Raw genomic sequence first — 26,467 nt, forward strand, 5'->3', positions numbered from 1 at the left:
AAAAAAGGATAAATAATCTAATGGACACATAAAAAGTGTATGAATGCATGAATGAATCTGCATGCCTGTGGCTTTTTGTCTGAACAACTGTGCTGGTGTCAATCTGGGTGTATTCATTTTCATACATTTGCACCTGCCGTGTCTTTTTTTCTTTTTACCAACAGCACAATGTATTTTACTTCCATATGTGTTGTGTATTGTTGTGTGTTAGAGCAACAAAAAGCTTACCATCTGACAAGAAGTATTCCACTTCCCCACTTTTGCCCTCATCCCCGTCAATAGCCTGTAGCTGGTAGACAAATGTTCCTGCCACTGCCTCGGAAGACACAACAGCCAGGTATGGGTATGGCTTCATATTCCACTCAGGGACGTTGTCGTTGACATCAGTGATCGTCAGCTTCACCTTGTTCAGGTACCAGTCTGGGCCTAGAGGATGGTGCGGAGACAGTGGCAGAGAGGCGATTACAAAAAGTGACAGGTGTCATGTAATTGTATGTTTTTGGAGGAGAGACAAGTAACCAGGGAAATATGAAGTACCAACAGTCACTCAACTAAGGGTATAAGTATGTGAGAGATAAATCCTCTCCTGTAGATGGAAACACATAAATCAGGTAGGATAGTAATAAATGTCAGTGTTTCTTGTGTAAGTTGTGCTGAACTAAACCCAATGCAGTCTAGGTTTAACCCAGGAATCTATCAAATCCAATTCAAAGTATCAATCTTAGCGTTGTGATCTTCCCTGATTGTTTGTGCTAAGGTTTACTCTCCTCTTTCAAAGTCATCATTCCTAGCGTGTTATTCTTGATACATGAGAGGAGGTGTACAATCCAGTCAGGAGTTTACATTTGCTCCTAATGACATTCGTTTTTTAATGAAGTAGGGCTTGTAACTATGCATTTGAGCATTAAAAGTAAAATTTTGGTGAATTTACAGTGTTTTTAATCCGCAAAGCTTAAAAATATGCATTTACCTACTAGGAATGGAGTCAAGGCACATTCTTCCAAGACCAAGTCTAAGACCACACTCTCCAAGGCCAAAACCAAGACAAAGACCTGAACTTCCAAGGTCAAAACTAAGATTGAATGTTTGGAGTTTAACTAATATTTTAGGACAATAGAGAGAGTGTGTGTGGGTGAGGGGTTGGGGGGGGTTAAGTTTGTCCTGTTTGGACATCATATCGTGTTTTTACTATGTAGTAGTTGATTTGTGGTAAAGTTGAAGTTGGAGGTATTTTTCTGTCTTTATTTGTGCAATACACCAGCAGTCCTGGCAGTAAAACAGGCCTTCTGTATAATGGCCCAACCAACATTACTGACAGTTGGTAGCTTGCTCTTTGGTTTTAAAAACTCAGCTTCCCGGTTATGATGCCAAATAGTTAAATTAAAACTTTTCTCCAGAAGACATTTGGTTTGTCCATGTGAGAAGCTGCAAAGTTCAGCTGAGCTTTAAGGAGTCAATTTTGAGCAGCGTTGCTTTCTTGGTCAGCATTCTCGACTGCCATGTTGATGCATTATTGTAGATGGTGGATGGAGAAATGAGGGAGTGCTATTCTTCAGCTTTCCCTTGAATGTACAGCTAAATAGTTCCAACGTGGATACAATAGGGTGTTCTAAAAAGACAATGATCAAAAACTGGTTTTGAGTAGCTTCTTGAATGCCATTCACAAAGTTCTGACCTGAATCAAATTGCAATGTTGCAATGTCAATCATGCTTGAAAGTTAGGTCTGGAGTAGAAAACCCATCAATTTAAAAAAAAAAAAAAAACAACAACACTATCTTACCTTGCAGAGTGGTCAAAAAAGTACAATCAAGACCTTTTGGGATCAAGACCAGATACTCAGACAAATATTGGTTGAGCTTTTGGTTAAATATTGGTTAAAGCTTTTAGTTATAAATGCTCCTATGTGATCTGGCAACACCTAATTTGGACAAAAATTATTTTGTTTTATTACTTTTGCATGCGTCTTGTGAAGAGCTCAAATAGAATGGTGTTTACAGCAGTGTGTACAGGCGGATCAGTTGCTCGGCTGTATGGACCTGGTCTGCTCACCCGTTCCCATACACTTGCTCTTTCAGACTGAATACAGAAGTGATTCCATGGAAATAACACAGGGACGGCTTCTTTATTTATCATCCGTCTCCCCCGGTAGTTTTAGACTGAAGAAGCTGATCNAAAAACCACACTATCTTACCTTGCAGAGTGGCCAAAAGTACAATCAAGACATTTTGGGATCAAGACCAGATACTCAGACAAATATTGGTTGAGCTTTTGGTTAAATATTGGTTAAAGCTTTAGTTATAAATGCTCCTATGTGATCTGGCAACACCTAATTTGGACAAAAATTATTTCGTTTTATTACTTTTGCAGGCGTCTTGTGAAGAGCTCAAATAGAATGGTGTTTACAGCAGTGTCTACAGGCGGATCAGTTGCTCGGCTATATGGACCTGGTCTGCTCACCCGTTCCCATACACTTGCTCTTTCAGGCTGAATACAGAAGTGATTCCATGGAAATAACACAGGGACGGCTTCTTTATTTATCATCCGTCTCCCCCGGTAGTTTTAGACTGAAGAAGATGATCCGGAGTGAAGTGAAGGCTGCAAACTTTGCTGTGCGGCGTTAGCTTTAACTTGTAGCGACAAATATTTACAAGCCACCGACTTCTTAATTCAGGATCACTTGGAAATCCATGAATCCATGATTAACTTCCCCAATTAATGTCAGAGCGTTAAAGTTCCAAACAAACTCGCTAGGATTTGCACTTGTGCAGTGTGAAGGAATGAGATACAGGTGATCGGTTTTTGTAATGGGCAATCACCAATCATACATCACTAATATATAAAGTGCATATCACTAATACTGGTGCGGTGTGCCACTAATATAGTGTGCCACAAATATAAATTGAATGGTTCAAATAAGTAAGTACAAAAACAAAATCGATCTGGTATTTATCCAGATGTTTAGTATAAACTCCTCAATGCCAGGGTGGATGGTGGATGATGGATGTGAAGCCATGTATTAGTTCTACATCAAGTTTCCCAATCAGACTTACAGCATCCGATGGGAGAGAGCCTCAGCCACAGTCTCATCTAGCAAGTCTTGGTAATGCTACCTTGATCTTCCCATAGGAATGCATGGATGACGCCTCAAGACAGCAGGCACTTTGTCGCCTGCATGCTGTCTCACTGAAGTGAATAAGAAGATTCTAGGAATCCAATTACCAACTTGCTCTGTCTAAGCTGAGGCTGACTTCAAGAGAGCACAGCAGCACCCAAAGAGAGGCTGCATGCAAGTACTTCTCCTTATGACAAGAGCATACTAAGCATTGATTTAAACTGAAATTATTTAATGCTTTGCACACGTTAAAATAGAAATGATGTTGAAAAAAAAACACTCCTGTTAACGTCACAGGCCTCAATATGTATATCGGTTGCCTCAAGTGAAGTGATTCACAGATCTGTGAACACAAGACAGTATTTCCACAAATACTGGCTGTGATCATGTGTCAACGTGGCATTAAAGAATGTCAGAAGAGCTGCCAACCAGTTCAGTGGGCTGCCATCCACTAAGGCCATCTGCCTCACCACAGAGAGGAAAAAATTCCCTGCCAAGACAAACATGTTCCCAAACACATGCACCAACAGATTAAAACACGTTTGCAAAAGTTTTGACATCAAAGCAAGTTATCAGAAAGTGACAACATACTTCCAATCCTCACACATCTCCCTCTACCCCCACGTGCCTCTCTGACAAACACACATCAGAGGACACAAAAACACACTGGTACCTTGAAAGCTAAAAGTAGCTATGGGTTACAAATCCTGTTATGTAACAAGAACTGTCCACAGGCTACAAGTGTGCTTTTAATTCAAGACAAAAGAAGAATTTGTGATGTATCCTGTCACTACCTGAACTCTGAGTCAGTAGCTCTTCTCTGATGTAAACAGCTGGTTTATTTTGTATACATAAAGTATATGCTAAGTCAGCAAGGTCTGATAAATAGAGCTATGTTCCCTTTGTAACTGCTCCATTCAGGAAATAAATATATTGCCTTTCAAAATATACTTTCTCCTCGAATGTTTTCACATTTAGCCATGTTACTATCACAGACTTCAATTTATTTAATTGAGAAAGACCAGCATAAAGTTGTGAATAATTGTGAAGAACAAAAATATGCATAGATTGCAAGATTTTTTATGAATAAAACTCTGAAAAGTGTAGCACAACACTACTCGGTTTTCTAATCTGATACTCCGACATCAATTCTAGTACAATCTCCTTCCGGACAGTCAACCTGTGTGAGATTGTATGTCTGTGTAGATCAGTGGTTGTGCGAGACTTTATTGTGGTCAAAGAGAATCGTGTCATAATCTATTTTTACTTCAAATCAGTTTGAAGTAACTGAATTGATTACATTTGTTGACTGTTTACAAACACCGTATTTTTCGGACTACAAGCTTTTTCCCACGCTCTGAACCATGCGGCTTATAGCCCAGTGCAGCTTATATAAGTACGTTTAAAACTTGTATAAAGATAGAGTAAGAAGTTTGGTTGTCCAGGAGAGGCTCAGGGTAGAGCTGCTGCTTCTCCATGCCAGAGGAGCCAGTTGAGGTGGCTGGTTAAGATGTTTCCTGGATGCTTTCTTGGAGACGTGTTCTGGGGACGTCCCACCAAGAGGAGACCCAGAGGAAGACCCAGGACATGCTGGAGGGACTATGTTTCTCAGCTGACCTGGGAATACATTGGGATTCTACCTGGCCTGGGTGGGTGGACAGACGAAGCTGCACACATGGCCATCCACCTGAACTGACAGAACTGCAAAAGAGAGCTGAAATTCTTGTACTGAATCATGGCATCGGTAGCATCTTGGAGAATCTTTATTCAGTATGGACAGGGAAGGTTTTCAGAATTGAAAGATAGATGCTGCTAAATGTTAGAATCTTAGGTTGTTTTGTAGTTTGATTTGATTCTCGTTTCTTTCTGTGTTAGTTTCTTATTTCGATTTGTTCAGTCTAATTCCTTCCACCACGTGAAAAACAGACGTAGAGATCACAATTATTATTTTTTTTTTTTCTAACAGGTTTACATTTACGTTTTGATAGAAAATGCAATTTAACATGCTCTGCACTAGTTCTGGAGCATTCACATCTAAATACAAAAGCTAAAAAGTGTGTGACAGCTCCTAAAGGGATTGTTAGAAGGATAATAACAGAGAAAGGAAGAGCTGGAGGAAGGAATTAATCTAACTTTCTCCTCTGGGGTTTAAAAGTTCCTCTGCTGAGGAGGAAAAAGTTCAGGCTAGACTGTGACGGCACTTTGTTTTGGATAAATAGCCACTGTATCGTGTGGGCAGAAAAACCAATCAATGTTCTGATGTTATCTCCTAAAATGTTGACAGCGGCAATTTATGCACTTTAAGCCAGATCATCCTGCCCTGGAAGACGGAACAATCCTTTCATGATGAATAATGAGAAAGGATAAAGATTCTGCTGCAAAGTAGAAGGGGGGTTAAAAGGCACTTAATCAAAGAGAAATCAGAGCTCTAGCACTTAACATTCAGTTAACTATAAAATCTTTGCAGGGAGCGATGCAGGACACATTCCTTGCCTTCTGCTTGTTGGTGTCTTTCCCAAACATGTCTCTGTGGTAATGGTGGAGATGATTTTACAAGGCTCCATCTAATTAGCTTGTTACAGAGAGACTAATCAGAGCCAAGGCAGATAATTAGAGCCTATCAGCTCTGGAATGATAATGAAGAATGTACACGGGTGTGTGCACGCTTGGGAGGTGCGGGACTTATGCCTGAATGGACCAGAGAGAGAGCGAGAGAGAGAACACGTCTCGTGTTCTGAGGCTACAAACGTGAGCAATTTTTCTCTGATCTGTAGAGTTAAGCAGAGAGTTGGCTGTGAACGATGCCCCACGAGCACCAAACCGACACGGGCTGCCTCACCTGACTGGGACAAAAAAGATGTGATGAAATAACAGGCAGAGCCTCACAGACTCCAGTGGATTTTTCAAAGTCAAATATGCCTTGTGCACTCTGTGTGATGAAAAGCTAGCCTGTGCTGTATACTACAATCCCATAAGGATAAGAGCATCAGCTGGCTGGCTAGCATAATGTATCATGAAAAGTCCATGGTGTGGTTGGCTCTAATACAATGACTGTAGTGTGTTAGCGTGAGTGTGAATTGTGCAGGAGTGTATGTGAATTCGCTCTCAGTGCATGCCCAGTCTGTTGATGTTTCCTGCTGTTAATCCTCTTCTTGGGTACGTGCTATATAAAGCTGCTAAGTGGCTTGCCAGTTAGGGAAAAAAAAAAAAAGTTGTCTCAAGTGCTTCTATGCACACATGCACTACCCACAGTGCAAGGACAGGGAGTGTGTGTGGGAAGGGGATGAGAGGAAACGGAGTAAAGGAGAGAGGCACAGATACAGGAACACAAATATCTACAGAGCGAGCGAGAAAGAGGCTGAGAGGCAGGAAGAGGCAGGCAGCATGGTGGAAGGAGTATTCTCTGATACTTAACAGAGAGCGTAAAATACCAAATCAAAGACAAGAGCCTACACAAGGGATGTACAACAAACACCAGAACAGAGCAAGAGGTAGCAGGAACAACACTGACTGGTAGGAAAACACGAGGTAGCAGACCATGAGAGCAAAAAATTAAGACGGAACACAGAGTGTAATTAATAACACAAGGTTTTTCCACATGCATCCCTCGTTCCCTCTTCTTCCATTCAGGGAGAGAATTAGGATACAAATACGTCTATGTGGAGTTAAACAATTTGCGTCTGCAAGCATAAACATCAATGGCCCGTGTGAGACGTGGAATTTCAGAGGGTGCATTTTTAGCAGCAAGTGAATGGAAAGGGAAAATCAGCTCAAAGGGGGAGTAATGAGGTACATTAACCAAATGCTCGCAGTGTTAAGAAGGCTCTACTCCAACCTATGTGCTTAAAGCGAAGTGTGAAGCCGTCAGCAGGAGATCAACGTGCTGGAAAGCGCAAGGGACGGAAATCTATTAACACCGCAGCAACTCACACACTTACCATGTAAACACACAGATTCAGCTACTTTCATCCCAGAACAATTACCAACGGTAGACATCCTCCAGTTTTGGTCGTTGTTTTAATTTAAAATAAAAATGCCTTAATTTTTTTCTAAAGTATACGTATGCATGCTTTAGTAGCTATTTAAAGGCTTTACTTTTAACTGTATCAACAACAAGTAGCCCCAGATTATGGATGCAGATATGAGAAAGTGAAAGTCATGCAGCTTAGTGAATAAAATATATTCTGTAGAAACTACAAAAAGGAAAGTGACGGACTTTATTTATTTCTTTTTGTCAGTTTCAGTATAAAGAATATGGTTTCATTATGATAAAATGAAAGTACATTGTACTTCTGTTCTTTTTTTTCATATATAGGAGAATAATAAGGTGTATCTGTTTTTGCCAGGTTGTAAAATTTCTAAATCAAACCTTAAGTGTTCCACCATAAAGTTATTTAGCAAACAAAACTACATAAAATGGAAAATCCTTCTGTGAAAAATTAAGAACAACCTGTGGTTTATTGAGAAAAGAAATCAGCATTAACCTTAGCAAAGCAATTTTTGCTTCCCCCTGGATATTATACCAAATTCACTAAGATTCCTGATGCTCAGAGAAATTTAAGAACAACCAAGCACTATCTAAGGCTCTATAGCTATTTAGCTATCATGCTGTTCAAAATACAACCAACACCTTATCGGTCTGATGAGCATTGGCTCCTTTCCAGAAAGAGCATGGCGGCATGACTTAGGTATATAAAGCTTCCTGTGAATAAACAACTTTGAGACAATATCATTTGAACAGAAGAAAAGAAGAAGATTTGTTTGGCCAAAGGGACAGAATCAAGTTTATGGCATTTCACTACAGTCACCACATTTTAATTATTGGCCTGATGGTTAAATTGTCAAGATTTGATCTCGTTTGTTAGCTACAAAACCTGAATAGCTTCTACTTTCTCAGGAACCTTGAGTTCCTCAAACAGTATATCAAGGCAACTCTCCGCTGTTGGATGATCTCTACAGCTAAATCTTGGCACAGACTGGGTTAAATCTGTGACAGAATTCCAAAGATCAAGTTGTGGCAATGGCACAGTCGAAATCCTGACCATACCAGGTTGAAATTCATAAAACCTACATACAGCAAAATGATTGCTTCAAATTATTGCAAAGACGTCATCTTTGTTTCATAAATGATGTCTGAGTACCATTTGTTTTGTTTTCAATCTGATATTAGATTTGAACAATAGTGCCAGATGATTTAGTACCAATTTTAGTATGGGGACACAAAATCATTGTGTCCTGAAATAATAAAACCCTATAGACAAAAAGGGATGTGTATATTTTTTCACCCATAATCTTTACATTTGTATCTTAAAATTCTGTTAGAAGAAAATTATTGTTTAATAAAATTTAGGCTAATGGTTTTGTTTTATACATTTTCTAAATAAAAACACAACAGGGATTGAACTAAGAATCTATTTTTCATCTAACAGATATATTTAATCTTACATTAGTGTGTTGTATCATGTATGCTAGTAACTGTGACTGGTAAATTTCAATTATTGACAAGTCAGTCATTTGATGTAAATTAGACTTTTGGCTAAATTTGGATGAGCCGGCATCAGATATTACTGTCACCTTAATGATCTAAAATATTGAACACTAAGCCCTGGCAGGGCCAGAATCTCTGAACTGAACTCGCATTTTCTCCTAAATTGTTTGTGATAAAGCTAAAATGTGAGTGTGATGGTGGTGGGGTGTGGGTGGAGGTTTCTTCTATGTTTCAGTGGCTACATTTCCCAGGTAGCATTCTCACTTTGCCCATTTTCTGTGTTGTACTTAATGAAGCTAGAGGGTGCCAGCACAGCTCACTGCAAATTTCTCTTTTTTACCTGTAGCAGCTTTTCCTCTGTGTTTCCTTTTAAGAAAATTGACGTGCAAACAAAATCAAGAAATCTAAGAAAACATCTCTGCCAATCTGAATATAGAAACAAAATCCCTTTAACGTGAGAAGCACAACAAGGAATGGTAAAACAAGCTGCAAAAAAGACTGCAACTGAAACATTTTCTGGCAAAATGGGAGCACATCCAAAAGGTTTTCAGATATAACATTGTTTTATTTCCTTATTTGTATTTCCTTTTAATGTTTCTGTTTGTATGTGAAGCTATTACAATTAATTTTCAAGGATAGTTACAAAAAATCTCCTGTACTAGTAATTGGAAACATGGACGGATGGGCGGACGGACAGATGGACAGACAGACGGACGAACGGACGGACGGATGGATGGATGGAAATAACCTCTTATAGCTGGGTCCTTTTGTTGGCACCCTTGGGAACATTTTTTCTTTAAGTTTGGCCAAAAGAGGATATTCAGTCATCTGTTTTTTGTTTTTGTTTTTGCTTTGAGGCAAACTTAAATGTGTCCTATTCTCCAACATAAAAGGCAAGGATTTAGAGAGAGCAAGTGTTGCATGGAGATATACTGGTAGGGTATGTAGCCTTTAGAAAAAGGAAATGTAAAATTGCTGAAATATTTTAAAGCCTCTTTCACATGAAAATGCTGCAAAAGGTTTGTACTTGGAAATCTTTGGTAAATTGCATGTCAGTTCTATAACTAATTTAACTGGATTTTTTTTTTTTTGTTCTAGTGGCCGTTATTAATAATAGTCGTCTGACAGGAAAGTGTGTTGTGAGAGAGGAGCAGACATGCAGCAAAGAGGTCAGGACTCGAACCCATGATGGCAGCGTCAAGGACTGAGGCCTCTGCGCTTGGATTGTTCGCTTTAACCATGCGCCATCGCCTTACCCATAATGGGTTTTAATATTATTTAAATTTAGCCAATGATTCTATTGTCTCAATATTTGGTAAAAAAAAAACAAAAACAAAAACAAAAAAAACTGCAAAGGTTTTTAAAAATGAAGAAATGTACCTAAAAACAGAGAACACACCTGAAAATTAGAAGCTCACTCTTTTATACAAGAAAAATACGAAAATTGACTAAATCTGAAAAGTTCTAGGATATGCAATACTGTACGTTTAACTGTCGAAGTCCTATTAAGTCTGTTAATTTGTTTAGTACCTGTTATTTGCTAAGACATTCTCAAAAATAATTCCACAGAAAATTTTGACTTTCTATTTTCAAGTTGCATTAGGAAACTGTTAATCTGTTGAACATTCAGTTTGAGGGTCTTTTTTATCCAGCTTGCCTGTTCATCCTGTGAATATTTGGGTTCACACAGAGCCTATAAAAAGAAAACTGCTTTTACAAATCGGTTATGATGAGCATTATTTGGCGTCTTTGACAAGAAAAAAAGATATCAAAGTGAGAACTGGTTTGGTTTTCACAGAATAATGACAATTAAATAAAAGCATGTAGCATTAATGAAGCCTTTGCATAAACATTCGCCCCCTTCAAGTCAGTATTCAGTCGATGCAATCGCAGCAGACCCAGGCAACAGCTGTATGCAACATTTCTCCCACCTCAGCTGCTGAAGATTGTAACTCCTTCAGCGTAGTCATTGGTAGAGTGCATAGCTTTCACACTAAAAATTGGCATAGGGAAAATTTTTGAAAGGTGCAGCACTCAAAAAATTCACATGTACAAAATTGTTCACACACATGTGGCTGGACATCATACATCCTAATTTGCGTGAAATAGAGTGCAGCTGCAGGTGCCGCGTGAACCGCCCTTTCCCTGCTAAGAAGTACATATACAAAGTAGCATAAATACCCAGAAGGCTCCCACTACACATCCAGATCGCCATGGCAACGGCCCCTGCTTTCCAACAGGTTAGCTCATGCTTATTAAAGCTAATTGTTTTGCTTTAACAAGCAAAACAATTTAAAAAGCTAAGTATTTAATATAGAAAACTAGAAAATAAATAAAAAGAGTAAAATGGTGGAATATGTTAATCCATTAAAGTGAAAATTCTTTTTTGAACAGATGAGCTTAGGTGTGAAACGCTTAACAGAGGAGTGTTGTCATGAGTGTCAGAAAGAGCAGAAGTTTCTTAAAGCAGCAGAGGCCCAATTTCAAGATGCTATATAATGAAACTATGTTTCTTTTAATCCATTTTTGATATACACCGCATTCATACAACTGACATTTGCACTTGATTGTGCTATAAAATGGCACAATGTGCCTGAAAAATACATAATACTGCCCCTTTAGTGAGTCTATCTATGTTCTTCCTAGCTTCTGCAAGCTCTTACCTGAAAAATTGGCCTGTTGTATTAAAACTGTGATTCTTCTTTGAAGGGAAAACAAATAAATTCAAAAGCATTTCCATTTTAAAAAGTAAAAGGATTGATGTATGCACTTCATAACCATTTTGCTTCATTCTTATACAATTTGCCACACAATTTTTTTTAAGTTGTAATATGCTTACTTGATATAATTTAAACATGAAGCGACAGCAGAGAGGCAAAGCAAAATACAAAAATAAAAAAAAGAAAAAAAAATACAACCATGACGGGTATCTTAGTCACTTTCAAAATGACTCATCAAATCTCTTCTAGCCATGAGGAATGGGGGATACAAATTAGCCCAAGTGAGGTTATCAGAATGTAATGTGAGCAGTGAAAAGTAGGCCTCCTTCCTTCCCTTAAATGGATTTTTTTTGTCAGCCTCTATCTTAGTAACCTCAGAGAAATTAGCATACTGTGCAAAAAGGGATTTGTGCTAACAAAGACATGCTATGACATCTGAAAAGAGAACAGTGTCCAAATATTTTGCTGCTATAAACAAATTCTGGTAAATAGAATTAGTAGAGCAAAATGAGATAAGATTTGTGGTCTGACTATCTCACAGAAGGTTAACATTTAAGATCTTTCTTTTCATTTCAGCTCTGTACTGGTAACATTGTACTAAACTTCTATTCATCATTAAAATTCTTCAGATCCAGGCCACACATTTCCAGATATCTGCATTCCATAATTAATGGAACAATTAGAAAGACCTCTGTTTGGAAGGGGGAAAAAAATAACTTTTATTTATTTATTTATTTATTTATTTATTTATTTACACTTTGCTGGATAATTTACACAATAGTTTCCAGTAGGACACAGTCTTCTTGCATAGAATCATGGAGATCAGGATGTGGAGGCAGTGATGGTGCTGCTAATTATGTTCAGGTTAACACTGGAAGGTACAACTACATCATAGAACTGCATCTACAATCAGTGCTAGATAAAGGAATTGCAATTAGCTTATTGATACATGAGAAATGTTTGCTAAATTGTGCATCTATTCAGATGATAATTTGTCAGCAACTCCTCAATGTGTCTGAAAATTTATTTAGACATGCAGTCACTGAATGATATGTTTAAATATACGCCACGTGGAGCTTTGCTTAAAATGGTGGCACTGTGTTCACTGTCCTCTCACGTGTTTTCTACTGGATATTAAGTTCTGATCATTAAGCTGATCACTCCATAATAGTGACCTTGTTGGTCAGGTACCAAGATGTACAAGTGTGGTTTTGGGGTTCTTGTCTTATCTAAACATGTTTCAATGGAATTTGCTCTTCAATGTAAGATAACATAACCTCTTAAAGTAGTTTGATGGATGCAAACTGATCAAGTCTGACACCAGAGGGAGATAAACACCTTAGTTCCATAATATTTAAGCCACCGTGCTTCATGAAGAAATATATGGTGTCCAACAAGCTGTCTGCAACCCCTAGACTTCTAAAGAATTATTATTATTTTTTTTATCGTTGTTTATGGTTCAAGAAAATGTGTAATTTCACTACAGACGAGGCAGTGTGTTCTTGCGTGTTCAGCTGTGGTGGCCAGAATTTTACCGTGTACAATAAAATTCTGGCAACCACAGCTGCTGGTATTTTACTGTAAATTAGGTTTGTTTTTGTTTTTTACAGTGCACCTCATGTATGTAGATTTTTCAATATCTTTTTGAGGAGCTACTTGCTGATAACTAGATTCACAACAATCAGCCTTGGCATATTTGACTATTGTTGTCGTTGTTGTACCCCTAAAAGAAGAGTACTGTAAGCCAGTCTGTAATTTTAATCTTCTTTTTATTGCATTGCAAGGCCTGACATACAAGCAACATTGTGTCATAAAAACACCCATAGTTGTTTTTGCAGAATCCAAATGGAGTTCTTGTCCTTGCTGACAAAATCTAGGGATAGTTCTGAAATAAGTCATTTTCAGGAGAAGACACATTCTCTGTTTGTTCTCATGGATCAATTTGTTCTTATTCTTGTTACACATGTCCCACCTAAGTGATTCATCTATTTGGTTGTGCAAAATCAATATGATCTTTATTTTTTTTTTTTTTTTTTTTTTAAAAAACAAAAAAAAACACGTTTCTAAAAACATATGAATTGGGATTAATTTTTTTCTGTTCTTCATGAAAAGAAATACTTCACCATTTTGTCAGTAAACGTTCTTTATGCTTTGAAATTACACAGAATATTATTTTATCAGATATACATTCTGAACGTTACGTTTGATACTTAAACTCTCTTTACAGCTGTCTTTAAAAAAGCATTAGTTTATTCTTCACATCCCACTTCACACTGCAGCCCACTGCAGTCAAGGTTTTGGTCTCTTCCACATCAATAGCTTCATTTTACTGAATAACACACTAAGGTTACCATCTACGGAAGGGATGAAGAAAAAAATGATTAAAGCTCACAGTCGTTTTTGAACACTATAAACACATTCTTGACACAAGTAAGAAATAAATACTCTACTCTGCACTGTGATTTGCTGAAGTAGTTATTTTTATTTAAATTAGTTAAAAATGGATCTGTTGCTTTCTCCAGCAAAAAGTGTTAATGGCTGCTTACTTAAGGGCAAATATTTAACCTACACAAAGGTCAGTAATCAAACAGTTTTGATCAAAACTGGACAGAAGAAGTTAGAAGTGTTTAATTAGGTTGGAGAACTTGTTTCCTACCTGGAAAAAAAAAATGTCCCGCACAGGACAAGATCAAAATATGATTCAAAGTTACCCGAGGAGAACAAGAACAAGCAGAGGTTTCATCTTTGTTGTGTTCAGAGATGGCTGTAGTGGTGCTGAACAACACATTCCTTGCACGATTTCATGGACTGAAAGTGAAAACATTCAACCTTTTCATTTCACATCTAATAGCTTGCCGGGCACCATTGCTACAGAAGGCTGTAATCAAATGCTGCTTAGGATCACCTCTCTCTTCATCCTAGGTTTTATTTTTCTCAAATTATATCTCCATGTCCAATTTTCCATTTATCTCTAAAATCCTTGCAAAAGTTGAGCAAACTCGCCATCTACAGAAAAACAGTATTTAAGACACTCAGAGCACCTCTTGCCATTTGATCACGGGAGAGCTCTGAAGATAAGTGGGTATAGACTACAGACTCGTAGCGCGTAACAGTTTGTCTTGCAAACTGAAAATTGTGGGTTCTCTTTCGGCTTTCTCACAGACAAGATACTAAAACCCAGATTACCTAAAACTCTGTGTAGCTGTGTATGAGTGTGACTTGGTGAATGTCGCTCTACTGTAAAGTGTCTTAAGGGGTCAGTCAGTATGACTAGAAAAAGTGCTACATAAATTCAGACTATTTACTTTACAGGGGTTTCAATCTGACACATCAGTTTATTCACCATCACGGTGTTCCACAAAGTTATGTTCTAGGTCCAAATTTATTAGAATTTTACGTAATCCATGAGCGATATCATCAGTATATGCAGCTCTTGGAAAAAAAAATTAAAAGACCATTTAAAATCAGTTTATCTGATTTTATTTTTTATAGGTGAATTTTTGAGTAAAATGAACTTTTTTTTTTTTCTATGAACTACTGACAACATGTCTCCAAAATTCCAAGTACAAATTTTGTATTTATTTGCAGAAAATGAGAAATGGTCAAAATAACAAAAAAGATGCAGTGCTTTCAGACCTTAGATAACACATAGAAAACAAGTTTATGTTCATTTAGAAACAACAATGCTAATGTTTTAACTCTTGAAGAGTTCAGAAATCAATATTTGAAGGAATAACCTTTTCCTTTTTTAATTTTTTTTGTCAAACATCTTTCCTTTCAATGTTCTTATCTCATTATAAATGTTATAAAGTTCTTTTTTTTTACTCTTTTGGTGACTTTTTTTTTTTACTTCTACTTGGTTGGTTTAAAATGGTTTTGTGTTATTTTTTTTATCAGCGTCCTTCCTTTCCAAACAAAACTGTGACTTTAATTGGCTTTCTTCAAATGTTTTTTTGTTTTTTTAATGGTGCCGCACATATGATTTTTGTTTTTATTTTACAAGTTCCTAAAAAGACAGCAAGACAAAAATGTAAGTAGCAATCAGCGGGACGTTTTTATTTAGGAGTGTTGGTGCTAAAAAACACAAAAATCTGCTCACCAAGGCTAGTTCTTCAATGATATGAAACAGATCTAAAAACAAACTAAATACAATAGCATCGTGGTTAGAGAAGATTCCGGCTGAACAAAACAATAATCCTGATTTGTCAGTCATTTTTAAGAAACAAATTTAGAAAACAAATTGTTCTATAATTTCAGATTTATAAAAAAAAAATTAAGAAAAATACAGAACTCTACCACATTTGGACTCTGTAATTTATGTAGTCTGTACTCACAGAAAGTAACTTTATGAGAAATTAGCTTGATTGAACTGGGTTGTAGATTTTAGTAGAAATTGTTAATGGTATACAGGTAAATATTAAATAAAGCTTCACAATTAATCAAATCATAACTGTCATTGCAAAATCAAAGCATGCTATATTGCAATCATAATAAAACATTATGTATTATTTGGCTAGTATGTTTTAAGAGCCATACATTCCCATTCTTATACCATCGGCCATTTGGATGCACTTTTGCTGTCTTTGATGCTCACATCTGTTTACTGAGTAACAGATCTGATTTCTACATCGACTCTATGCATAATCAATGCAAAGTCTTCTGATTTAGACATATATTTTGACTAGTTTTAAAGAAAACACAACTATCAAGCAAAAACGTGGCATAAGATTAGATTTATAATAGAAAGTCTGCAAATCATTCAAAAATGCCAGAAAGCATGAACCAAAGCTGAAAATAAATATGTTGTACATGTCGCTTCTTCCAGAAGGAGGAACAAACTAAATGGCTTCATTCACTTTTTCTGCTGTCATTGCCAAACTACAACCATGACAGATATCGAATCTCAAACTACTCAAAAAATTTGACGTCAAACATTCTTCTGTTTCCTGATTGGCCCAGTTGGTGCTCAGCTGGAAAAATTCTGGTCAGTGGGAGAAATCCCAGATGAAGCACTGAGATGAATAAGTTGAAAAAGAATTTATACCAGTTTCAGGGTAGATTTCTCTAGACATTATTTAGATGCATTTTAAATAACAAACAATGTTCAACGAGTGACACAAAAATTTAGAGACCAAGAAGCCGAAGCTCACAGAGGGAAGGATGAAGAATGTCACAGCAACAAAAATGTCACCATGGCATGTTTTCTAGATGTTTTGCATCCTTTCTTTTGAACTGTTCTATATAACAGCTATTATACAAAAACATTGAACTAACACTTAAAATAAAAAACTAATATAGCATCAGGGAACTGTTCACTTCAACAGACAACAGATATTGCAACTGCAGCTTACTGCATGCTCTATTTTACTGAATTATTTTATTGCTGCAGATTCCATTTTGTAGTATTGTCCTTCTCATCTCTGACTTATAGAGTTAGTGCTTTTTACAGAATATATTTCACAGTTTTGTCACAGCTATTTCTAAAAAAAAAAAAAGAATTTATGACGCAAGGCTTACACAGAAACCATGAACTGAAACAACTGCAACCATCGCTTTGAGGACTTGTGAGGGTCTCCCCTGACAAAAGACCTTACCACATGAAGTAGCCTAAACAATAGCAGACTTAGTTGGGCAATTGTTGCCTGCTGTGGTTTGCACCACATTGACATGAAACGGCCCTGCAGGCACCAAAAGTCACTCCAAGGCTCATCTATTTAAAATGGAAAAAAGTAAATTGTGTTCTTTTTTTTTTTTTTTTCTTTAAAATAAAGTAGCTGAGAGAGAAATAATCGCCGAGAACAGCGAAGCAAATTACAAAACTAGCTGAAACATCCCTGAGATATTTCAGTAAGTATTAAATACACCATCAAAGCCAACAAGATGCTGAGCTCCCAGCAAATCAATACCAGTCTTGCAGCGTAATGAGGGCAGTAACAGGTAGGCTGAATACAAAGGGTTTTTAGCTGCTTTTAAAAGGACATCCAGTGCTGTTGTTTGTCTTTTTTTTTCTCCTATCTACACTCTAAGCAGCCTAAACTATTTTATCTAGTTGCATTGTCTAAAATTATTGAGAATTGGAAGGTAAAGCGCTATAACAGAGACTACAGACAGTCCATTTATCGTAAAAGAATAATATCTTAGGGCTTGGAAATTGATTGGAAAGCAACAAAAGAAACATAAAGCATTTGGCTACAGCAGTTTTCTTTACCTGTACAAATGGTTGTGCTTTCTCCGGGCAGGTAAAGATAAATAACTGGACGGATTTTCCGTGAGGACAACCTGAAAAGAAATTTCAGTTCCATATGATTGGCAGTGAGATGAATTCCTCACCTCCTTGCAAATGAAATTGGGAGAAACAATCGCACACACAGGTATCAGGTTACACTTGCGTAACCTCTACATTACCAGTCAAGCATCATCTTTTCTGAGCCATCTACAAAAATCATATGTAATTAGAGCTGGCAGAGAAGTAGGCTTTCTACTCTCAAATTGTTATGGAAAAACGAAGCTGGAATCCAACTTACTAAAGCATGTGTCCGACAGAGAAAACAGAGCTCCCATCCATTATTCCACCCACTGGGCACTCTACAGTAAAAAAATAAATAAAAAAATGGCATGATCTACTGCAACACATGCATCCTCTGTCAGTGGAATGGCTGAAACTTATTTGCAAAGGTTACAAGGGCTGTTAAACCAGCTGACAGTCAAAGATGGAATTTCTGAGCAAAATCCTCACCGTGTGGATCTGAAGTTTTCAGATGGAAATTGCTGTTTGACCTCTCGCTGCCCTGCTTTGCACCTTACTTTGAGCTTTCATTTGCATGTCTGATGAGGTGAGTAAATATGTGTTTATTTCCCCAGCTGGCACCTTTACACGTGTTCAAGTTGTGTGTCAAGCACTGTCTGCAGGATGGTTTGTTTGGCAATGGAGGATTATTGACATTTTATGGGATTTAACGTTGTTTGTCCATCCATGTGTATTTGACAGGACTCTACTGTGAGCGCGCGTGTGTGTGAGGTGCATTTTTGTTTAGCTCTGCTGCTTTGGTGGATCCAGTGCCACATTACAGCAGCTGTGTACCGAGCAAGTGGAATGAGTAGATGAGTGATGAGCGACTGTGCTCACCTCACTATTTATTTCCTTGGGGTTACAGCGCCTTGCAGAAATAATCAGACCCCTGAACCTTTTCACATTTTGTCATATAATCACACACTTCTGAGTATTTTGGAGCGATTTCACGTTACAGACCAGCACAAACAGTGCATACACTGAGTACTAGAAGGGAAATGAATCATAGGTTTTCAAAAGCCTTCGCAAACACAAATCTTAAACGTGTCGAGGACATTTGTATTCAGTACCACCGAGGCAATAATTCACAGAATTACCTTTCACTGCATTTATAGCTGCAGGACTTTTGGAGTATACCTCTACCAGCTTTGCAGGTCCAATGGCCCATTCTTCTTTGCAAAATATCTCAAGCTCAGTCAGATTGGATTAAGAGCATCCGTGAACATCATTTTTGATTCTCGCCACAAATTCTCAATTGAATTTAGGTTTTGGATTTAACTGAGCCATTGGTGAATGGCTCAGTTAAGCCACCTCATTGTAGCTCTGGTTGTATGTTTTGTGTCGTCCTGCTGGAAGGTGAACCACTGCCTCACTTTCATGTCTTTAACAGTTTTATTTCCATATTAACTTTCTCAGATAAGCAAATAACTTTCTTTCACATTTGTTGTGTCCTCTATGGCTTCCGGCAATCTGCATACCAGACTAACTATGGCTTTCTGTCAACAATGGCTTTCTTCTTATGATTCAGCCATAAAGGCCAGATCTGTGATCTGTGGCTATCCGGTCAGCAGATTCTCCCACCTGAGCTATGGATTTCTGCAGCTCCCCCAGAGAGTTTCCAAGGCCTCTTGACTGCGTGTCTGATTAATGATCGTTTCCTCTGGCCTTTCAGGTGCGATGATTCGCTAAGTCTCAGTAGATTTGCAGCTCTTCAATACTCTTTTCATTTATAGATGACAGAATGAACGCCACTACTTTCTGTTGGGCTGTGATGTAAAACACAGTGACGTCTGCGGCTGTTAGATGGCAAAGTGTGAAGAACTTCCTTGGGTTTTCACAAGGCATGTCTTTTGTCCTCTTTCAGGAGAAGAGAGCAGAAGTGCAAAGCAACGTTTCTCTCTCCCCTTCCCTTCAGGAAGGTGCACCATTTATCGTTGCAGCTTTCGTTCTTTCATTTCGTCATTAGTCTCTATCAGTGCCCGTCTGTTGGTGTTACTGCATGTCAGACAGCCATCTTTCTCTCTCCATAGTTTGATAATGGGGAGGTAATTTCAGCTTTATGGCAGTATGACTCTAATGATGAGGAAGGGGTAGCTGAGAGCGTGCTAGGACGGTGAAAAATGAGTTGCTTTTTTTCCCCTGCATTTGTAACACACCTCTGTGCGCACACATCTGCGCCTTTTCTGCATCTAAATGTGTGCGTAAGCTCATCCACATACATGCAGACTGAAACAGGACAGGGTCCAGCTCCAACCGCCATCCCCATAACTGAATGGGCTGTTAATGGAGACTAATGAGGGAATAGTTCCACGGCAGATGTGCCCTCTCCGCAACACTGTTTTAGCTTGACACCATAAAACAGACCCAAGTGAGACATCAGCAGGCAAGCAGCCACTTCCTGCTCTGATTAAACTCTTTATATGTTACACAAATTTCAATTTCTCCTTCTATTTTTTTTTTTTTTCTTACCAAGTTTGCCTCATGCTGTTGCACCCCAGGAAATAAAAGTAAGTATCATTACGACATTGCACCTAGAGTCACATTAAATGACAAAAGCGCTGGCAGTGTCAGCCAGGCCCAAAATCTGTTACAAGGCCATCTTCTTCACTGGAGTGTGAAATTATTTTAGCTCTCTCCTCATTATAGGATTTTAAAATGCATTATAGTTAGGGCTTTTATGGTGTGCCGCGGCATTAATTCAATTTGCCCTATTCACGCTTTCTTATTATCACGCTCAGTTCAAGCTACAGGGAGAGGAAGCTGCTGAGCAGTGCTTCCAGGTCTTATCTCCAAAGGATATAAGCTACAGTACTCCGCGCTCAATCAGAGCTGGGAACTGCCTTCTTCATCCATTCATCCACTTTGTTTCTGTCTCCTCTGCTCCTTTTCCCCAGACGCTGCCTTCTGTGGTGACCTCCCATCTCTCCTTCCATCTTTCATCCCTCTCTCCATTTCCCTGTGAGTTGGTGATTGATGGAGGTGGTCCATGGAGTGCTTTTCGATATCTTTCCATAGAAACACATCTCTAGGCAAACAATCACGCACAGCCCGCGAATGGACAGGGATGCCAACACACACAAGCCCAAACAGGAGATTGGTGCCAGGCAGAAGCAACAGAGGCTGCTGCACAGGTTTAATGGGAAAACAAGCCACAGTGTATGGGTTAGACAGGATTAATCTATCACTGAAACCAGGCCCGGGTCTGTGATTGTTTAGCACACCAGAGAGGGAGGCATTCTGGGAACCTCGTCTCACTATCTGTTACTGTGCAAAGGTAGAATAATGTAGTGAACATCGGAAATGCATTTCCATAGAAGCAGAGGGACATTAGTATGGAGAAGCAGTGCGGAGTTAGACTTCAGCTCTGACGGCATTCATCCAATAGAAATGCTGCACGCTTGCGCGAATGCACACACGGACATGACAGAAAACATGCACACACTTCCAGTCAAATGCATTAAACCGAAGCTGCATTCTGGGGCTTATTGGTATGGAAGGAAAAGAAGTGGGGATGAGGATAAAGTCCTCATTTAGATATCTAATCCAGTGAGCAGACTGTCCTTTGTGGACCATCATCTCCTGCCATTAGCAGCAGGACAGCAAGATTAAACAAGCTCAGCGTGCATCACCCAACGTGTGAGGGGACAAATCAAGAGTTAAACTCCTCCGAGCCATCCCACTTGATCACAAAATCTGTCATCACTGTCACATTATCAGCAAAAATCTACGATTAAACATGTTCACCGAAAACCAATATTAGTCAATGTTAATGCCTTAAATCTGTGATAATGTTCACACTGGACGAGCACGATCTTATAGGTTATTATTATAAATACGTTTAATAAAAAGCAATGCTCCATCACTTGGATTAAGCCTGCATTTAATCCAAACACCGAAAGAAGCCAAGCGACTCATTTGTAACTTCAAACACGCAATTTTTCACGCAGCTAACCAAACATTTACAGTCAGATCTTCAATTTAGCATTTGACAGACGAGGTCATTTTTAAGTGCAAGATATCCATCAAAACCAGGCTACCGCACAGTCACACAATTAATTATTGAGATGGTACAATTAAATAGCAGCTGAAGTGTCAGGGCAGTGAGGGCAGAAGTAATTACGAGTTGATAAGTTGCGAGAAATTATATGTAAAAATTGAAGATGGTGTATAGACAAAAGATAGAGTCTCCTGCAAAAGTATTCATACACGAAATCACTTTCACAGTTTGTCAAATTTGAATTATTTTCATTGGAATTTTCGGTATTTGATCAACAATATTAATGCATAATTGTGAAATGGAAGGAAAGTCATATGAAACCTGAAAAGTGTGGTTAGCCTTCAGGAAACCTCCCCATCCCTGAACACCAATTTTAAAGTCTTGCCAGATTTTTTTTGTTGTTGGTAGATTTATGTCTGAATTTCAGTTATTTTTTTTTTTATATTTTTTTTTAACACATGGATATTTGTTTTACTAAACCATTCTGCTGCAGATGAGTTTCAAAGCATTTGCAGCCTCTTGCAAGTTTTCTTTCAGGAAGGCCCCATATTTAGCTCCTGTCACTTCCATCAACTCTGACAAGCATAACTGTCCTTGGTGAAGAAAAGACTCTTCACAGAATGAAGCCTTCACCGCTGAGTTTCACCATGAGTGTGAGTTGTTCTACATGATGTGTATTGCTAGTTTTTTTTTGTTTGTTTGTTTGGGGGTTTTCTGTTGCCACAGTTACTGTAGCCTTTTGGATATAGGCCATGAAGTTCAAACTTCATCTCATGTGACCAGAGAACATTTTTGCATATAGTTACTGTGTAACCTACGTGGGAAAGTAGGTTGCACAGTAAAGTGCAAAGTGCAAGAGTGCTCGCCTCATAGATATTTTATCAACAGACTGTACCACATGAGATGTGGATCTGGACAGCTCCTCCAAAGTTACCATGACTATGATTCTACTTAGTCATCTCTTTGACCTTCCTTTCAGATTAGGTGGACACTCAGTTTCCAGTTGTGCTATAAAACTGAACTGGACATGTCTGTTGAATAATGTTCCCTGACAAACCTGTTCACCAAACAGCTGCATTTATACACATGTTGTTTATGAACTAAGTTGGTAAAGGCAGTGGTTCAAACTGTATTTTATTTTGTGGTGTCAGAATACAGGGAGATGACTACAAATGCACAACACATGGGAAAAACTAAATTATCCCTTTGAGTCATTTCATTTCGCAAGTTACGCAGCAGAAATGTTCACAGAACATCTTTTCCAAGTACAGCCTCAAGTCTTTCACCTCAAGTCCAAGTCAGTTCTTAAGGCGACTAGAATAAACATTTTTCTCATGAACTCCACAGCATGTAAAGCACCTCTGACTCGACATCACTGCAGGAATCAAAGGAATCTAAAACTGTACCATTTGTCCTTAGGCCTGAATTACCGCATGGACATTTAGTAATAATTTCTGAACATTTTAATATTCACTGGCAGGCAGTGGTGGAGAAAGTACTCAAAAAATTTACTTAAGTAAAAATACAAATACACAGCCAAAAATGTACTCAAGTAAAAGCAAAACTACCACATTAACATTTGTACTTAAGTAAAAGTAAAAAAAAAGTACTGGCTTTTAAAAATACTTAAGTATTAAAAGTAAAAGTACTTGCTGATACAATATCATTAAGTGAACCGATCGTATTTAATTTTAATACATTAGAAATGTGCCATTTTAATTAACAATGCCACAGATAAAGCATGTTTTTATTACATTCTGCAACGTCTTCCCTCGTGACAACAAGCTCTTGTGAAAACCTGTGTTTTGTTTAGCGCTGGCTCGTATTTGTTCCCAGTACTCGCGCGATCCCAACAAGTGAGTTTAAACTTCAATAGAGAGTGAATATTCGTGTATATAAGAACATATTTATTTAGCTTCCAGCATTTGCAGATTCATTTATTTCAATGTGGCATCGTCTTTCTCTGTATTACATTGTAATACGTTTGTAAAAGTACTCAGCAGAATAAAGTTTATTTATATAGCGGCGTTGTCTTCCAAAGAAAGAGAACCAGGACCAGAGAATCCATTTCTTTTGTGTGAAACCTCTTATAGAGTCTAGATGTTTGTAAAAATTAAATGTAAAAAAAAAAAAAAAAAGTTATTGAGGCATAATGCAGTTTCTGTTATTTGTTGATTTCTGTGAATGAGTCGTTGGCCTGAATGTTCTGAGATTAAGAACGAATCTATTTAATCCTCTGGTCGTTGTGCCAGGCCTATTTTAGCAAGAAGCACAAGGATGTGAGAATGTACTCTCCTCTGGAGACTGGGAAGAAAGTTATGCATCTGACTGAACCCGAATGCATTTACCGTTGTATAGTGGATTAATTTTAATACATATAACTGTTATTCTCAGTGTTGCAGGGGCCAAGTGGAATATCTCGTACGACGGTTGTTTTTTCTGTCTTTGCACAATCTTCACCTTTCTTTCTTCCATTGTAAATGGATGTGTATTATATAAGATATATGTTAACAGCATATTTATGGTAATTAGGGACCATATGTGAACAGCACAATTGCATATATAATACTGTTATGTGTATACTGGATGTTATCAATGACTGTTTGTGACTAGTCTGAATTTTAATGAAGCCAACAGTAAGGGAACTGTTCCCTTAGGGTTTTCAGAAGGCACTTTAACACAAATCATACTGTAAATATACCGAATAAAGTCTACTAAACGGGGAACAAATAGTATATTTTCTATCTTTTCATTCACATCTAAATAAAATTACACTAAATGTTTTTGCTTTTCTGAAGACGTTGGTCTTCAGAAGACGTTGGTCTTCAGAAGGGCAAGCTGGTAAGACTGTTATTGGGTTATTTTGAATTTTATCGCAATATTTCTTGGTTCTACTGAGTTAACCACAAAAATTATAATAAAAAAACTTTTTTAGGTAGCTTTATAGCTGAGACTTCATGACAGAGCCTTATAGAGCCACAAACAGAAATATCACTAATGAAAAACGTTTCTATTTGACATAGGTTTCTTCAGGACACCACTAAACAAAAATAGTGTCATTTATATCGCTGAGCTGCACATAGCAACTGCATTTAACCATATTTTCAATTTTGCTGATATTTATTGGCGATCTCATGGAAAATACAGTGGTGAAAATAGGAGAGTAATTTACAAAATACTAAATGTAGCAGACCCCCGCCTCAAATGAAGGATTTTGGCTTTACTGGTGAACAGTGAGGTTTATTGGAAGTAAAGCAGGAGTTTCATCGTACGAGCTGTATACACAAACACAAAAGGACAGTGTAAGCTACAGAATACGCTCTTACAGCCGTGATGTATTAACTAAAAATAACGTTCACGACTAAAATATCGACTCTTATTCAAAAACCAAATCAGTATTCCTACACAATAAAGCAAATTTACAATTCCAATCAATCAATAAAATAAATATCCTTGTTTACAAAACAAACATACCTGGTGCCTCCATCAAGGGGGCCACTAATAAGATAAATTTTACTAACTCTGTGCAACATGACTTCCGTTCTGTTGTTAAGCTGCTGTTCTATATTATAAACAAAGGCAGCTGTCTTATCAAAATAAAAGCATCAAGTTAAAAGCCGAAAGTCAATCATGTATTATACAAAATAAAATGACGGAAATGCAGTAAGTGCAAAAAGGTAAGGTAAGGTAAAGTAATTTTATTTATATTGCATATTTTCAGGAACAAGGCAATTCAAAGTGCTTTACATGAGTTAAAAGGGCGGGATTAAAGGTGGGATTAAATACACAAAGGATAATCAGGGGAACGAGACACAGCTGGGAGCAATCATAGAGGAAGACAGGACAACACAGAGACTCAATAGGCACAGAAAAGTAAACACAAAGAAAACTCAAAAATAAAAAATATATCTGCATAATACGTCACTGATTCAAATTCAATTAAAAAGAATCATTCCTTGATTAGACAAGGAAAATAATAAAGCTAATAATTACTTAATTGTGATATTTGTGTATACAAAATTCCTAAATCCTACAGCTAGAGTTGTTATCTACAGTTGTAACTGTCTTTTTAGGTTTTACTGGATTATAGTGAGCTGGCTTTGATGTTGCCTAGCAACATAGCACACATCAAATTGTTCCAATGATGGAATCTGAAGATGTCAAAGTGTTATGATGTAACAAAAGACATAACACTTGAATGTACTGCATCTGAATTAAAGTCACAGAACTCTACAAGGAGGCACACGAAGTACGCTTTTTCCGTCTTGGATTTAATATTGCTTTTGTTTCGTAGATTTTTCGATACAACGCTCGGACCATCAAAATGTTGTCAACTGACAGTGATTTGTTAACAAAGTCACAAATTAAACAAATGACTAGAGATGAGCTGGTTCTCTTGGTTCTGGACTGGCTAAACAGGTTTAGGGAAAGAGCTGGAATATTAATCAAGGAGAGCACAAGACAGCAGGATTTGGAAAATGCTCATAAGCAAATCGGGCTTTTACAGGAGAAAATCGATTCAGTCACCAAAGACCTAAATTGGTCTCTCAAACAGGACAAATACCTGGAAACTGAGCAAATCCCAAAGTTAAAACAAGAGATGGAGCAACGCGGCTCACAGAGGAATCAGTTGTTGTCAGACATAAAGCAATATAAAAACAATGTGAAAGAGCTTCAAACCACTTTAAAAAAATTCATCAGAGACTCAAAACAGCAGATTGACAAGTTGTCGGCAGAAAAAAAGCATGTGATGTCTCAAATCCCAGCATGCAATATGAAGATTGAAAAGTATCAAAATGAAGTGAAAAAACTTGAGATTGAGGTGTCCCGGATAAATAACAAAATCGGCATGAAGAACAC

General features: G+C 37.8%; 1 protein-coding gene across 1 annotated transcript in view; it reads right to left on the reverse strand.

Moving 5' to 3' along the window:
• The window catches only part of LOC103144383 (neural-cadherin-like), a 163,495-nt gene that overhangs the window by 114,475 nt on the left and 22,553 nt on the right, over positions 1-26,467 (reverse strand). The window contains exon 2 of the mRNA XM_016676047.1: positions 229-426. Coding sequence (XP_016531533.1) covers positions 229-426 — 198 coding nt within the window. The remainder of the gene's footprint in view (positions 1-228; positions 427-26,467) is intronic.

The sequence above is a fragment of the Poecilia formosa genome, unplaced genomic scaffold (genome assembly GCF_000485575.1).
Source record: "Poecilia formosa unplaced genomic scaffold, Poecilia_formosa-5.1.2 Scaffold125, whole genome shotgun sequence".
Classification (NCBI taxonomy): Eukaryota; Metazoa; Chordata; class Actinopteri; order Cyprinodontiformes; family Poeciliidae; genus Poecilia; species Poecilia formosa.